The sequence below is a fragment of the Osmia bicornis genome, unplaced genomic scaffold (genome assembly GCF_907164935.1).
Source record: "Osmia bicornis bicornis unplaced genomic scaffold, iOsmBic2.1, whole genome shotgun sequence".
NCBI classification, from domain to species: Eukaryota; Metazoa; Arthropoda; class Insecta; order Hymenoptera; family Megachilidae; genus Osmia; species Osmia bicornis.
In genome coordinates this window covers 3,606,145-3,623,056 of record NW_025791458.1, presented here as the reverse complement: position 1 = coordinate 3,623,056, position 16,912 = coordinate 3,606,145, and the positions used below count along the sequence as shown (strand labels likewise).

At 35.0% G+C, this 16,912-nt stretch overlaps 1 protein-coding gene across 1 annotated transcript; it reads right to left on the bottom strand.

Annotated features, from left to right (window-relative positions):
* Positions 1-5,857: 5,857 nt before the first annotated feature.
* Positions 5,858-12,042, bottom strand: LOC114881975 (jerky protein homolog-like). Its single transcript, XM_046289902.1, has 5 exons — positions 11,485-12,042; positions 10,983-11,358; positions 7,898-8,197; positions 5,962-6,375; positions 5,858-5,880 (listed from the first exon to the last, which is right to left on the bottom strand). Exons 1-5 carry the CDS (start codon positions 12,040-12,042, stop codon positions 5,858-5,860), a joined length of 1,671 nt encoding a protein of 556 aa, XP_046145858.1.
* Positions 12,043-16,912: the final 4,870 nt, after the last annotated feature.

Sequence of the window (16,912 nt, the reverse complement as noted above, 5' to 3'; positions counted from 1 at the left end):
GGAATATATGGTTAATTTCCTATGAATTTGAAGGTAAAATGTTAATCATCGATGGTTATGTTCTGATTTTTTCACCGATGGGATTTGTGTATCGTTTCCATTATGGATACTTTTTGTCAGTATCATAATGGTTTTGTGTGTTTTCAAGATTCATGCTGAGGTCTATTCCAAATTAGTACCATTTCCGAGTAGGCTAGATATATCCATTTGTGTAACATTTACAGAACGTACATGGGTCGTACGTTGTGTAACTGTACAACAAATGGAGTACTACTGAAAAGATGTAGTCGTGTGACTCCCTGTATATCCTACTAAATATGAAAGATTTCACCGCGAACGATACATTCCTTGCAGAGTAACATGAAGGAATAGATTTTTTACTATAACAGTAGTTATTAACAAATTCCATAAATTTTTGCAACTGGGATCATCGCGGATATACCTCCTACTAAATGTGAAAGGTTTCATCGCTATCGGTACATTCCCTGCAGCATAAACGCCGGAGGATATAAATGAAGTATTACGTATTTTGTGATAAAAGTCGTTAGGAATGAGAAAATACAAAAATTTGTTTGCAGGACCAATTGGAAGATATACTCTACAAGATGCAAGAAGTTTCGTTCCGATTCTTCCATCCGTCTCGGAGTTATCGGCGAACGTACACCGCACGTACATGAAATAGTACGTTTTTCTGCAATAAAAAGTGTTCGGAATGAAAAAATATAAAATGTTTTTTTAACGGGACCAATCGGGAGACATACTCTACCAGATGCAAAAGGTTTCGTTCCGATTGGTCCATCCGTCTCGGCGTAATCGGTGAACATACATAAAAAAAATCACATCGAATTGAGTATCCTCCTCCTTTTCGAAGTCGGATAAAAAGCGAAAAAATAACATTAACCAGAATGGTAACAATACGTATATAGCAAATAGAAGCACAGTTGTCGGTATGGAAAATACGTTTTCCAACTATAATACGAACGAGTTCAGTTCAATTGATCATAAGAATAAAATACTTAAAAAGTATCGAAGATTTCGCATTTGCGGCAATAGTGTTGTTTTACAGAAAACAGCAGAAACTTATATTGTTAATATAAGCAAGCATTTCGTAAGCGCAACACCTGTAACTGAACGCATATTCAAATGGTGTTTGGCCATTAGACAGAATTATATAAGTCACATGCGTACAATTTTGAATTCTGTACGAAAAAAGGCAGAATTGCATTTGTTACAGTTATCTACACTGCCTTGTGAGAGCATACATGTTAAACGAAGCGTGTTATGTGGCGCTTCTAGACATACTTCTACAACGGAAGCATATTTTGCTGACACAGCATATGATTTCCATGTTCTGTCTAACATTTTAAAACAGACAAGTTTAGTAATAAACGAATATGGACAAGTTACTAACGTTTTATTGTTAACTAATCGTAAGTCTACATTCAAAAAGAAGCGTAAAATATGTTGGGAATGTGTAGAATTCTGCAAAATCAACGACTACGCGATACTCGATCGGTATCAGCAATTGCTACAAGTCATATATCAATGTGCAGAAATCAAAACTATACCACACTTAATTCAACAGTTTGGATCATGCAGAGCAAAGTATTACGCAAATATTCAAGCCGGACATTCGCATGCTTGTTACTTGAATCCTAAAACTTGTGGATCTTTATTGCTTGTGGTTCATATTTTGTTCCCGCACTTTCCTAAAGTTCGAAGTGTCAAGAGTTTGATTAATGCCTTATGTCACAGTTATCAAAAACTAAGAAAGTTAGATAGAGCTCTCGAAACAGGAAACGTGCCACTACTTCAACAAATTACTGAAACTGCCGAAGCAAAAGCAAGTGAATATCACATGTTAAACAGTACACAAATAGATTTAAATGAAGATAAAATACTGTCTCAGTACGCCAATGCATTTCATCTATTAACGAAAAGATCAATAGATACTCCTCGGATTGTCTGTATATCTTGTGAGAAGCTGCATTGTCGAAAGGATGTCGTTGAAGTTGGTAAGATGAAAAAACCTTTGTATGGAAAATATTGGGAGCAGTTACTCACGTATTTAAAAACACGCGCTATTGCAGTAGACTACGTGTGTTCTTATAGTGTAGGATATTTTCGTACAGATGCTATGCCTCCGATATGTGTATTGAATAATCTTTACGTTGACGAAGTACCTGATATGTTAACAACATTAAACAGTTACGAAAAAATTTTGATTCAGCGAGCTAAAGCATTTCAATGTGTTCAACGAATGGGTACGATAGCAAATAAAAAGGTACCTCAAAGGCAAATGAATCAGAAAATAAAGGGAACAGTATTTCATTTGCCTTTACCATTGGAAGAAACTGTAAAAAAAGTATGTCCACTGTCACGCCTAGAAAATTTTACAAATTTGTCCACCTCACGTTCCCTTATCAAGCCTTCGGGTTGTGGGAGTCTCCTCATGTAAGGGGGCGTGAGGGCGATAAATCGCTTCTACACAATTTTGATTTTCTCCTCGACTCTGTGCTTTCCCATCAAGCCTTCGGATTGTGAGAGCCTTCTTCATGTGGGAAATGCACAAGGAAGAGTTTGAGCTTATAATTATTCTATTCGTTTCTATTCTTTCATTCTCTTCACCATTTCTGTATTCTTTTCATTAGTTTATTACCCCTCCTTGAGACTATCGTCGTGCTCAACTGCGTAGTAACAGATTTTGAGATAGAAAAACTCGGTTCGACCGAGGAGAGGTATCATAAACAGTGTGCGCTGCGCAGTTAGCCAGTGCTTCGCATTGTAGGGGTCTCCTCAGGTTAACTGCGCAAAAACGTAAAGGTTAATTTAACTCTTAATTTTCAACCGATACCCTCCTCTTTTTCACGCGTGGGCACCAGTCAGTCCCTAATCCGATCGTATGCATGAATTGTATGCTGGAATGGAAACGCGAAATGAACTAGCAATTTGAATATTTGTTTGAAAGATAGAGTGAGGAATGAGAACCCTCGCAAGCAAGCGTTAGCAAGCGTTCGAAGACTGTTTAGGGGCGAAGGGTCGAACGGGGCAATAAAAGTCTTTGTATCGAATTCCGAGAATTTGCCTGAAACCAAGACCCAACGGTAATTTTCGAATAGCAAAAATGTTCTCGAACCAACTACGTTGCTAATGAAATAACGCATATTCGACTTAATAATCAAAGACGATGAAGATATTTAATAATTGAAAACTGCATTCAAACACCGAATGTTTTACAACGTGCGAACCAGCGTAATTCGTCATGCGAATTAACTATTTACGAATAAATGATTATGAATACGCCAATTGTTAATCAGGGAATCTCGTGATCGCCGATCAATTATTTATATACATATTAGAATAACGGATATAATTCATGTTCATAATTACTCGCATTTTATTGTTCAGCAATTCTGATTTAAACTATTAGTTAATAATCGCATCGTTTTATATCTGATATTGGAATTATGGGCGAGAATAGAACATTCTAGAAATTCTACGGTGTAGAAACACCGAAAAGCCGTTAGACGAAGATGGAACACCAGGAGAGAGAAAGAATATGATCTAGAGGAATTTAACTAGCACGCGTCTTCAGCCAATAGCGACGAGCGCGACGCTGTCGTCACGCGCTATGATTTGTTGGAATGTCCCCACGCAGGACGTCGTCCTCGCGACGGGCCCTTCCGGCCAGGATCGCGATCGATTCCCATCACTCTTCGTCGAACAATCGAGTAAGTCGTGACGGGAGCCCGTGCGTCTAGACATAGAGTTGTATTTGTACTTCGTGTAATTTAGCTGCGCGGCAAGTCCTACATGTTAGGCAGAGTGCCGCGAGGGTGAAATTCCGAATACATTGCAAGGACTCAGTGACGCGCACGTAAAGCCATTTCACACTATTAAACCTCTATCTTTTCTCTTTCTTTTAATCCGTTGATCGCGTAAATATCGTATTAAATTCATTCGCGTTTAATAATTCTATTTTCCGAAAAACTGTAATCGTCTTGTGTAACGTCTAGTTTAATTTCTTATTCGCAATGAAAGGGCAAACGGGTGCGCGGCAAGTATTAGTGCGACATCAGCCTCATCATCTCTCTTGGTGTTCCAGATTCATCAGCGATCTTTCAACGAACAAATAGCGATTCCAAGCGATTTATTATCGTATATTATATTCTACACTTTCACGGTAAGCCTGTCAATTACTAATTCGTCGAGAACGGCATTGTGATTCTTTCAACAAGGCAGAACGGGCGATCTATTAAGCCTACGGGTTATGAGAGTCTCTCCATTTTAGATCGTCTCGATTTTCACGTTCAGGTACCGGATAATAAATTACACACTATATTAACATTCCGAATTTTGTTCTATCGCGATTTTCTGTGTGTGACGATTGTTCGACTGCGATATTTTATCAGGAACGACCTGTAAAGCCCTTTCGGAGGTTGTGAGAGCCTCTCCATTCAGGTCGTTACCTCGCGGATAGATACCGCTAATTTTTCCATCTTTCTATTATATTTGGTCGAGCAAGCCATCTAACATTAAGATTTCAACTAAAATTCGTTCAGAATTATATTGGAAGGTCTCATTGTAAATCAAAGGAAAAACATCTTTTCTGATCGAGTCACGTTATAAAATAGGTTAAGCATCTTTACCCTTGTAAACCAGTATTGTTCTAATTTGAATTCATTTAATAGTAATTATCAGTATTACCAGAAATTAACAGTATTAAATTCAATAGTCATTTTCAGTTCTGTATTAGCTTCAATAGTTTTTAATTATATTATTTTCTTGCACACTAAACAGTATTAACATTTCTTTCAATTACCATTCTCACATCATTTTACCTTTCAAATCCACGCACGCCAACACAACGTTTCAAGGAGGGACCCGTACGGGACCCAGAACACTGACGAACCCAACGGAAATAAATACTATCTAAAATTTCCGTCTTTTAAATTGTTCTGACCGTAGAGGACGCTAACGCGTCAAACGCGGTCAGGACTGGTGGCAGCGAGACCTTTCTCATCGCATTTTCAATCTTAATTAACCAATTACAGTATAGACTCGTTATAAGCAAAACGCTCGGGGCCGTAGTTTTGCTTATAACGTGTAGTTCCACCATTGTTTGATATTTGCCGACTGCTTCGAACGTAGAAAAGGACAGCGAGTGAAAAAGAGGACGGAGCGAAAACAAACCGTTCTATGTCAGTGAGGCAACACTAATGCAACAACGTAACTTTGTTATTTTTCATTTTTTTTTTTGTATCAAACTTTTTCCATGATATTTCTGACATTTTTCTAATTAAAATGATACCAAACACGATATAATTCGGACCATATTTACCGTGTAAACTAGTTACAACTTAACGCACGGGACCGGACTTTTGCCTATAACGTGTAGTTCCACTATTGTTTGATGTTAGCCGACTGCTTCGAACGTAGAAAAGGACCTTGAGTGAAAACAAACTGTTCTATGTCCATGAGGCAACTGAACTTTGTTATTTTTCATTTTTTTTTTATAAAACTTTTTCCATGATATTTCTGACATTTTTCTCATTAAAATGATACCAAACACGATATAATTCGGACCATATTTACTTGAAACAACTTATTATGTATCATTATCATTTCTATTAAATTAGAAAAAAGTTTAATCTCAAGTATCTGTTCAATCAGCTACAGTATCACAATAACCAGTTTTTATTAGAGTATATAAATATTTGCATTTCATTATAAAATGATAGTTTCATTTTATTGGTAGTCTTATTAATAGAACTCATTTTATTCTTATTGTTAGATTTGTTACAATGTTTTGATAAATGTTGTACATCTGTTTTCTGTTCCTCTAATGTCCTGTTATTTAGGTGTTTGAAGTTGTCTCGCCTAAAAGAAATGAACTTAGGATTATGTTTAGAACAACATGACGTATTAATAATACTTAATTTTTTGAATAAGTTGTCTTACCTAAGAATAATAATTTCATTGCTTCTAGAAGCAATTCAGACGAACGCGGGATGCGGTTTTTATAACGCTCCAAACGTCTGAAAATATCTTTCAATTCCTGTCTTTCTTCTCTGTTTACTGGGATCCCACGTTCTTGTGTTCTGTCACTTTCGTTGCTTTCTTCTTCCTGTTCTTCTTCCCATGGTTCTTCTCTTTCTTCATCCTTGTCTTCAACCCTTTCTTCATCCTTGTCTTTGTCCCTGCTTTCGTCCGTATCATCAATCTTTCTTGAATATGTTTCTTCCTCCTCACTACACTCGTTCAAATATTCTTCAACTTCTTCGGAGGTTACATTATGCTCCGAAATGCTCGTCAAAAGTTGTTGCATTTCCGGTACAAGGTTTTCTTCCTCTTCTTGTTGTTCTTCTTCTTCATCTGTTTTTGAAATGATTTTGTTCCAACAATTTCTGATGATACTGCATGTCACTTCGCTTCAAGCTTCACTAATCATGTCTATGCAATCTTTTATTGTGTATGTTTGGTAATTATTGAGATTAGGTTACACCTCACCGATTTTGATGAAATTTAAATATGTTGTAAAATTAGACATTTTGAACAACTTTTTCCTATACATATAACCGCCGCTCGGCCTTAGTTTTCGAGATATTTTCGAGACAACGTACGCATTAGTATGGGATCACCGCTTTTCTACTGTTTTTGCAGGCAGCAACACGGCGACCAACATCAATATATATACATATACATACAGTCACTCACAGTGAAAATCGTCCACCCGCAACGGGGCGTGTATTAGTCTAAATAAAACAATAAATACAAATAAAATACAATGATTGCGCATATTAAATTATTCTACATAAATAACTACATAATATACTCGAAAACCAAAAGATTCTGTTGAATAATAATCGAGATATAACATTGTAAATAGAAACATGTCCGAAATGCACCTCACAGTGAAAATCGTCCACCTACAATAACATTTGATAAATTGCAATAGTTAATTGATTTTGTAATGTTTAATGAGTGATTCTTATAGATTTTTTTATGCTGAATCCGAATTTCTAAACCATTTTCATCTAACCTTTATAGTTTTCGAGATAATCAATGTTAAACAGAAATTGCAATTATTCAAATTTGGAATTGATTTTTGTTTTTACAATAGCAGATATTCAGGTTCTTTTTTCACATAATAATTCTGTGGAATGTACCGAATAAAATGATATAAATTGTTATTACATTATAGACATGTAAATATATTTAAATAATAATGGAAGTGGAAGATACGCCTAAATCGCACGAACGTCGGCTGATATTTCTTATTATATTTCAAAAACTAACAATCCAGGAGAAAATCTAATTATATCACACGATAGAGAAACATGTTTGCTAAGTATGACATTAAAGCAATGTGTAAAAATTAGGTTTCTACTTTGAAATTTAAGCCTGATAACTTGGCATAGAAGGAAGGAACATACTCACAAAACGTACACGTCAAACAGGTCGACCGTAAGCGTTGAGAACTACTGCTGTCACCGCTATAACGCCATCTATCAGATGTCGCACACATTCAAAGTCAAATTTAAATCCAAGCATTACATTTATTAATTGAATATAATATAGTTTAAAACTGTTACAATTGCATATAAATATATATTTGTTTATTTCTAATTTTATAAATATGATAATGATGAAGTATATGTAAAAAACATTATACAAAATTAAAAGAAAAGTAACTAATGCTAAATAAAACTAAAACTATATACAAAACTAACATTACAAAACTTAAACTAAAACTACATTTAATATTTAGTTGCGTATCCCTTGCTTCTTTGAACTGCTGTCAATCTGTTGTTCATGGAATCAACCAATTTTTTTGTAATTTCGCTCGTAATATTTGCCCATTCCGCATGTAAGACAGTTTTTAATTGGTCTCTACTCTTGATGTGGTGCTGCCTAATCCTCACTTCCAATTCATGCCATACATTTTCAATTATATTCAAGTCCGGCGATTGTGGTGGTGGCTCCAAAACTTTTGGGCAATTGTATAAAAGCCACTCTCTTATTATGGCAGCTTTATGTTTAGGATCGTTATCCTGGTACATATGAAACGTGTTTAATATGCCTAACTTTTCTGCACTTTGTTTTAAATTTTGTTTCAAAATTTGCAAATATTGCCACTTGTCCATATTCACCAAAATTCTTCCATTCGTTTCGTTTACCGTGAATTTACTCTCGTCTGTAAATAACACGTTTTGCCAAAAGGATATGAGAAATTGGCTTTCTTAGTATTCAGCGGAATTGGCAGGGAGGGGCAAGGCGGGTAGCCTCGGACGGCGGGCAGCCTCGGACATTTTTATGTTTATTGTTACGTCACATAGAAATACAAATGACATACATATGACAATATGGCTTCTGTGCTTAAAAAACAATTGCAAACCAGTAATTGTTTGCACGCCAAGCAAAATAGGTCAATATATAAAAATGTCCACCCCAAAAAGGCAGACTACCGTAGAAGAACGGAATTTAATTATTCACCATTTCCAACAAGGCAAATCACAACGTGAAATCTCTAAAATAATTAATAGAAGTCGGAGCACAGTTGAATACATCATCAAAAGATATCGCGACGAAAATCGAATTTTAAATAAACCAAAAGAAAGCGGAAAGAAAAGTTGCAGTGAAAGACATGAGCGGTACATTCTGCACCAAATTAAACAGAATCCAATGCTAAGTGCACCGAAAATTGCTGGTGAACTGGAAGAATTTTTTAATTTGAAAGTGCACCCTGAAACAGTGAGAAGAGTATTAAGAAAAAGTAATTATAATGGAAGAGTGGCGCGACAAAAACCGCACATTAGCGAAAAAAATAGGGTGAAGCGGTTACAATTTTCTCGCCAATACATTAACAAAGACATTTCCTTTTGGCAAAACGTGTTATTTACAGACGAGAGTAAATTCACGGTAAACGAAACGAATGGAAGAATTTTGGTTTGGAGAAAACCCAACGAGGAGCTGAAGTTAAAAAATATAAAACCAACATTTAAACATGGAAATGGGTCCATAATGGTGTGGGGATGCGTGGCAGCATCCGGCGTGGGAAATCTGCATATAGTAGAAGGGAATATGGACAAGTGGCAATATTTGCAAATTTTAAAACAAAATTTAAAACAAAGTGCAGAAAAGTTAGGCATATTAAACACGTTTCATATGTACCAGGATAACGATCCTAAACATAAAGCTGCCATAATAAGAGAGTGGCTTTTTTACAATTGCCCAAAAGTTTTGGAGCCACCACCACAATCGCCGGACTTGAATATAATTGAAAATGTATGGCATGAATTGGAAGTGAGGATTAGGCAGCACCACATCAAGAGTAGAGACCAATTAAAAACTGTCTTACATGCGGAATGGGCAAATATTACGAGCGAAATTACAAAAAAATTGGTTGATTCCATGAACAACAGATTGACAGCAGTTCAAAGAAGCAAGGGATACGCAACTAAATATTAAATGTAGTTTTAGTTTAAGTTTTGTAATGTTAGTTTTGTATATAGTTTTAGTTTTATTTAGCATTAGTTACTTTTCTTTTAATTTTGTATAATGTTTTTTACATATACTTCATCATTATCATATTTATAAAATTAGAAATAAACAAATATATATTTATATGCAATTGTAACAGTTTTAAAACTATATTATATTCAATTAATAAATGTAATGCTTGGATTTAAATTTGACTTTGAATGTGTGCGACATCTGATAGATGGCGTTATAGCGGTGACAGCAGTAGTTCTCAACGCTTACGGTCGACCTGTTTGACGTGTACGTTTTGTGAGTATGTTCCTTCCTTCTATGCCAAGTTATCAGGCTTAAATTTCAAAGTAGAAACCTAATTTTTACACATTGCTTTAATGTCATACTTAGCAAACATGTTTCTCTATCGTGTGATATAATTAGATTTTCTCCTGGATTGTTAGTTTTTGAAATATAATAAGAAATATCAGCCGACGTTCGTGCGATTTAGGCGTATCTTCCACTTCCATTATTATTTAAATATATTTACATGTCTATAATGTAATAACAATTTATATCATTTTATTCGGTACATTCCACAGAATTATTATGTGAAAAAAGAACCTGAATATCTGCTATTGTAAAAACAAAAATCAATTCCAAATTTGAATAATTGCAATTTCTGTTTAACATTGATTATCTCGAAAACTATAAAGGTTAGATGAAAATGGTTTAGAAATTCGGATTCAGCATAAAAAAATCTATAAGAATCACTCATTAAACATTACAAAATCAATTAACTATTGCAATTTATCAAATGTTATTGTAGGTGGACGATTTTCACTGTGAGGTGCATTTCGGACATGTTTCTATTTACAATGTTATATCTCGATTATTATTCAACAGAATCTTTTGGTTTTCGAGTATATTATGTAGTTATTTATGTAGAATAATTTAATATGCGCAATCATTGTATTTTATTTGTATTTATTGTTTTATTTAGACTAATACACGCCCCGTTGCGGGTGGACGATTTTCACTGTGAGTGACTATATATTACGGGTGGGCTTAAAAATCAAATTTAATTAATTTTCATGATTTTGAATCTCAGTATGTGTGTCACTTTACCCTAACCTAACTTAATTCACTGATTAGCTAGAGTAGATTGGGTTAGGTTAAGCTATATTAAATTCCCAGCTGCCATCATAGCTACATTGAAATCATGAATGAAGAAGTACACACGATATATATTGGTCATCGGTCGCTGTGCTGTTGCCTGCAGAAACAGTAGAAAAGCGGCGATCTCATACTAATGCGTACGTTGTCACAGACGCACACGGATGGTCCGAATTCAATGTGTTAGTTTCGACAGTTTTTCAAAAATATCTCGAAAACTATGGCCAAGCGGCGGTTATATGTATAGGAAAAAGTTGTTCAAAATGTTGAGTTTTACAATATATTTAAATTTCATCAAAATCGGTGAGGTGTAACCTAATCTCAATAATTACCGTATGTTTTAAAAAATTGTTCTGCACCACTTCCGTAACTGACAAGCCGCTGTGTTAATTTATGGCGGAAACTGCGTTTGAATTTAGCAATAATTCCTTGATCCATTGGTTGGATCAAAGATGTGGTGTTAGGTGCTAAATATTTGATTATAAAATGGTCATCCTGCACGTAATTTATTGGTAGTTTATGACTCGCACAATTGTCAATTATTAATACAACTTTTCCGCATAATCCATTTTCTAACTGATATTGTCTAACAGATTTTTTAAAACAATTATCCACCCAATCTAAGAATAAAGTTTGGCTCATCCATGCATTAGCTTGAGCCCGAAACACTACCGGAAGTCGATTCATAAAATGTTTTAATGCCCTTGGCTGTTTATATTTATAAATTAAAAAGGGCATAAGTTTATGTATTCCGGTTGCATTAGCGCACAGTCCTATCGTGAGTCTTTCTTTTTTCATTTTATGGCCACTTACACACTTTTCCGTTGCACTCACCAGAGTTTTTACTGGCAAAGCCTTCCACAGCAGTGCACTTTCATCCATGTTATATACATTTTCAGGATTTATTTCTTCGTCTTCCATGAAAGTTTGGAAGTCAGCCACAAATTTACGTGCTCCATCTTCATCGGCGCTGGCTTTTTCACCGTATACACGAACTAATCTGATGTTGTTGCGTCTTTTAAATTTTGCAAGCCATCCCTTGCTCACTTTAAATTGGGAAGGGGCTCCAAACTCCTCTTTCAATTCGGTTGCTTTTTCGATTAGCAGCGCGTCTGATATATAATCTCCTACGGTTCTCCTTTCTATAAACAATTTCAACAGGCGTTCCTCCAATTCCTCGAACTTTGGTTTTCTGACCCTCTGTCGTCGCTTTGCCTTCGAATCTTGGTCTTCAAATTCACCAATCACCGCCGCTTTTTGTTTTATACGACGAACCGTGGTGTAGTGCACATTATATTTTGCAGCGACAGTTGCGATGGAAGATGTCTCCAGATCCTTGAGAACGTCCAGTCGCTGTTGCATCGTTAACGACACTCTTTTTACACCTGCCATCACTACAGCTTACACTAACACTAAATATAAATTACAACTAATCAAAAAGTAGAAAAAAAGCTAAGTCTAATTGTACTTATAAATAAGGACTCGAAAGAATTTTTATCGAATTTGATGTTTTGAAAAATTAATGCGGTTGGTCGGTTCGACCTTAGGCCGCCGAGCGCCTACCTGGGGCCTGTATTCGGTATGTCGTGCGAAAAAGAAAATGGTTTATCTATTTACTCTATGTTTCACGTGAACAGCGGTTGTATTTAAAAATGGGCGGGTCCTATGAGAATATAACCAGCAGAGCCCACCTTCCTTTGCAATTTTCTGTGCTGCTGGTAAATGCTAGGCGACAAGAGAAAACAATCATTTTCTTTTTCGGGCGGCATACCTGGTACAGGCACCAGGTAGGCGCTCGGCGGCCTAAGGTCGAACCGACCAACCGCATTAATTTTTCAAAACATCAAATTCTTTATTTTTCATCGCATCGGTATGAAAGTGGTACCAATGGATTGCTGGAGTTCTCTCGATTAAAATGATACCTCATATCACGTAAAGCGGACTACTTTTAACGAAATTGGCTTTTAACTATGCATTTAGATTTTTCACGTAACTTCATTAATTATTGTCCAATTTATGTCGCGTTTGGGTTCATTTTGATCGCAAAAACATAAGGAATCGATTGACGTCGCTTCCGCAAAGATCTGATAAACAATGCGGAAGTTGCTATTTCTACAAGAGAAAACAATCATTTTCTTTTTCGGGCGGCATACCTGGTACAGGCACGGCCAGAAACACAAAAATTCGGACCCGAAGTTGCACGGAAAGTTGTACAACTTAGTTGCATAGTCTGAACGCGGCCTGGAGCATTTATTGAGTTTTCACTGTCAGTAGATATTAATAATAGCTATGAAATGTTGGTATAAATGAAATAGACATTATTTTACACTTTTTAGTGCATTTCGAAGTCGGATTTGTTTTTTGTTAAAAATTATTTTATTTATAATACTCGTTCTTGGCAACAGTTATTATTATGCAAAATTTATGGAAAGTGTAAAAACTCTGCTGTTTTCTTAATAATGTAAACCCCGAATCTACGATGTGTATAAAGTTAGCCCCCCATTTTTTAATTGTAAATGTTTCTTTAGTTGTTCCAGGTTGTTCTATGTTTGTTTTATATTGTTCCAGAGTTATAAGACCAAAAACCAAAAAAACAAGACAAGAAACGCAAAAAAACAGATTTTTTAGCGTCCCCCCATTTTTTGAAAAATCCAATTTTTGTTGTTGTTCTGGATTGTTCTAACTGTTCTAAACATTGTTCCAAAATATCAATTCCACAAAATATGTTTTTACAAAGATACAGCAAAAGATAGCAAAAAGGTCATTACAAAGTTAGTCCCCCATTTTTTAATTTTAAATGTTTTTTTAGTCGGTCCAGGTTGTTCTATGTTTGTTCTATATTGTTCCAGAGTTATGAGACCAAAAACCAAAAAACAAGACAAAAAACGCAAAAAACAGTTTTTTAGCGGCTCCCCATTTTTGAAAAATCCAATTTCTGTTGTTGTTCTGGATTGTTCTAATTGTTCTAAACGTTGTACCAAAATATCAATTCCCTAAAATATGTTTTTACAAAGATACAGTAAAAAATATCAAAAAGTGCTAAAATCATTTTTTTATCTTTTGAGCTATCATTTATTGTTATCTGATCATTAAATTACATATTTGGGCTGCAAATGACAAGAACAACTTGGAACAACTATCAGATTTGCCAGAACAAACATATGAAAAGCTCTTTGCTCTTGTAGGTAGAGATATATTTCATCTTTCTATTGCGGATCTAATGGTACTTTCGAATTCCTGAAAATCAGTTACTTTCGTTAAGAGAGAGTATTCCATGATTAACATATAAAATGTTTTTAGTCGTGGATGTACGTTTTTAAATTTATTTCACTAGGAAATTAAGTGCGAGATGTCTAAAATGAATGAGGCACGACGGTAAACTAAATTCAGTTAGATAACAACGGCAATATCGCATACAAATTGTTGAAAAATGTTATTTTTCTCAAATAGGTATAATTTTCCAAATGATTCTAAGATCTGATCACACGTGATAAATGCTAAAAAAGTTAATGAAAACAGATTCACTCTTACTAATGTAGCGGAATTGCGAAGCTATGTGCGCAGCAAGAATAAATTAAATCAAGCAAAGCCACGAGTCGTTTCGGCAATCAGAAGGCGCCGCGGTTTTCCTTTAGATGCGCGTGCGACGGAAGCCTTCCCCTCGGCTTATCTTTGGCGGAGCGCTACAAACGAACAACCGATCCTTCGGCGATTTTCAAAAGCTCCCGACCGACTATTGACGGCAAGTGGCGAATTTTTTTGATTCGCAATAAGCGAACGCATAAATATCAAGCTCGACGACGACTCGAGATCAGTCCGTAGTTCAGCTTAGTCGATGACGGATCGCGCTCCGGTGTATTCACGGCCTACCGATTGAATACATAAACGTCTATATTAATTAAGTCTATAACCGTGAATTACGTTTTCTATACTCTCCACAGTTAAATACCCTACACTAATTACGCTTGCGTTTATGCGTGGTACGGTGATCTCCCACCATCCCTTCTCACTACGCTTGCGTTTATGCGCGGAATCGCGACGTCTCACTATACCATGTGCGATACGGACCTCCGCTATTCTTCCTCCATACTATCAGAACGCCGCGCCAGCGTCCTAGAAGCCAGATTGTTCACTGTAGCGGTGAGCGTTACGCACTTGTTTTATTTATGCGTTCATGAGCGAATTTGATCAGCACTTAATATCATAACCTATTTGAAGAGAAAAATAACATTTTTCAGCATTTTGTATGCGATATTGCCTTTGTTTTGTATCTCACAAAATTGTGTGATATGGCTGCGCACGTAGAAAATATTTTTAACATTATTTCATCCCAAGATATGATATGTCTTTACGGCAAACCCGTTGGTCCCAGTTCTGAAATTTATACAAAAATTAGCAATATCATTAAGCAAAATCTGATATAACTGATATAACAATGGAATGTGTAATTGAAAATTTCGATGATTCAATTACACATAAGAAAAAACGACAATTGAAAGATGAAAGGAGAATTAAAGTTTCCAAAGAAATGGTCGACGCAAATATTTTGTCATGTAAGTATGTGGCGTAGAAAGGAAGCCGACAAACTTATGAGTTTTGGTGACGACGAGCCAGCTCATCTACCAAATCTTAACGTTTTACGTAAAGCTAAAGAACAAAGACGCAATATAGATTTAGGAATATCTGTTACCGATCCAATAGAAAATATAAAGCAAATGAAGTATGGTATTCGTGCGGGACATATTCATTCAATTAGATTAGATCCATTCTTTGTCCACTACTGGACACAAGAACAAATGGCAATATATCTTTAACATTCAAATTTTACTTGTGTTAATGCGACGGGATCGTTAGTCAAAAAATTAAAGTTACCAACAAATGATTTATCTTCGCACATATATTTATACCAAATAATGGTAGAAACAACAACAGCAAAAATGCCCGTATTTCAAATGTTAAGTACAATCCAAAATACGAATGCAATCATGTATTGGTTTAACGAAGTCATTAGAATAGGTTGAACTCATAAACAAAATTTTCCGTATCCAAATCAGATAGTTTGCGACTTTGACAAAGCACTAATGGGTGCTGTAGCAAAATCGTTTGGAAGATGTAAGAGTTTAAAAGATTATCTGCAACAATGTTTTTGTTATCTTACTGAATTACCTCATAGTTTACCGTCATGCCTCATTCGTTTAGATATCTCGCATTATATACATTTAATTTCCTGGTGGAACGAATTAAAAAATTTACATCCACGAGCAAAAACATTTTATATGTTAATTATGGGATACTTAACAAAAGTAATTGATTTTAAGGAATTTGAAAATATCATTAGAGCTGTTATAATACTTTGTAATAGCGAAGGCTCTGGATTAAATCAAAATGAATCAGATAGTTTAGCTGAACAAGCTTTTAAAATACTTGCATAATGTAATTAAAGGTAATACTGATCTAAATAATATAATAGAACACGAAAACATTGATAAAGATATTTCAGCAGCAGAGGTATTACTCTTTAATGACAATAATGATCCTCGAAGTTTTGAAAAAAATACTATTTATAATTGGGTAAATGTTTTGATCGAAGATTGCAAAAATAAAGTTACTTCTGCTCCTCAAGGTGAGGCAATCACCTCTAAAATAAAAAATCTATTACATTATTTTCCACTGTATACAAATACTATGATAAATGCGTTTAAACTCGAAAAAATACATATAAGTTCAGCTGCCGTAGAATCAGAATTTAATGATCTGAAGAATCGTATATTAAGAAATGAATGTCGACTGATGCGTATTGATAAATTTTTAAGTATACATTTGAAATCATTTTCAGAGAAAGCAAAATTAACTGTAGCAAAAAAAGAACTTAATTTGAATAAAGAACAAGCAATTTTGGAAGTAGAAGAAAAAGAAAACGGTTGTGAGACTAACACTAATAACATATCAAACATTTCATTTCAAGTTGAGAATTTTAATTTAAATAAAAATACTTCTAACGAAAATAAGGAAAATATGAACGATATGAAAAGTATATCCAATTTAGAAACGTCGAATTCTTCATTTGATGAATCTTGTGATTTGTTGTTCGAGCAAAATTGGCGGAACAAAAATGCTGCAAAAAAAATTAAACGTACCTATCTCAGTTTTCGACCGGATTGGAATATTACGGAACTTAGTAAAAAAAGTGTAATTGGTATAAGTATGCTCGAAAATGGAAACTTATGTCCCTCAATTGCAAAAAAAAATTTTAAATATATTA

Bases quoted from the DNA above. Each gene is read 5' to 3' on its own strand.
- LOC114881975 (XM_046289902.1), bottom strand. From the start codon at position 12,042: ATGGCAGGTGTAAAAAGAGTGTCGTTAACGATGCAACAGCGACTGGAC. The intron at 8,198-10,982 runs GTAATTATTGAG...TGTTATTTACAG, and splicing joins ACAATTTTTTAAAACATACG to ACGAGAGTAAATTCACGGTA. The intron at 5,881-5,961 runs GTAAGACAACTT...CATTTCTTTTAG, and splicing joins AATGAAATTATTATTCTTAG to GCGAGACAACTTCAAACACC.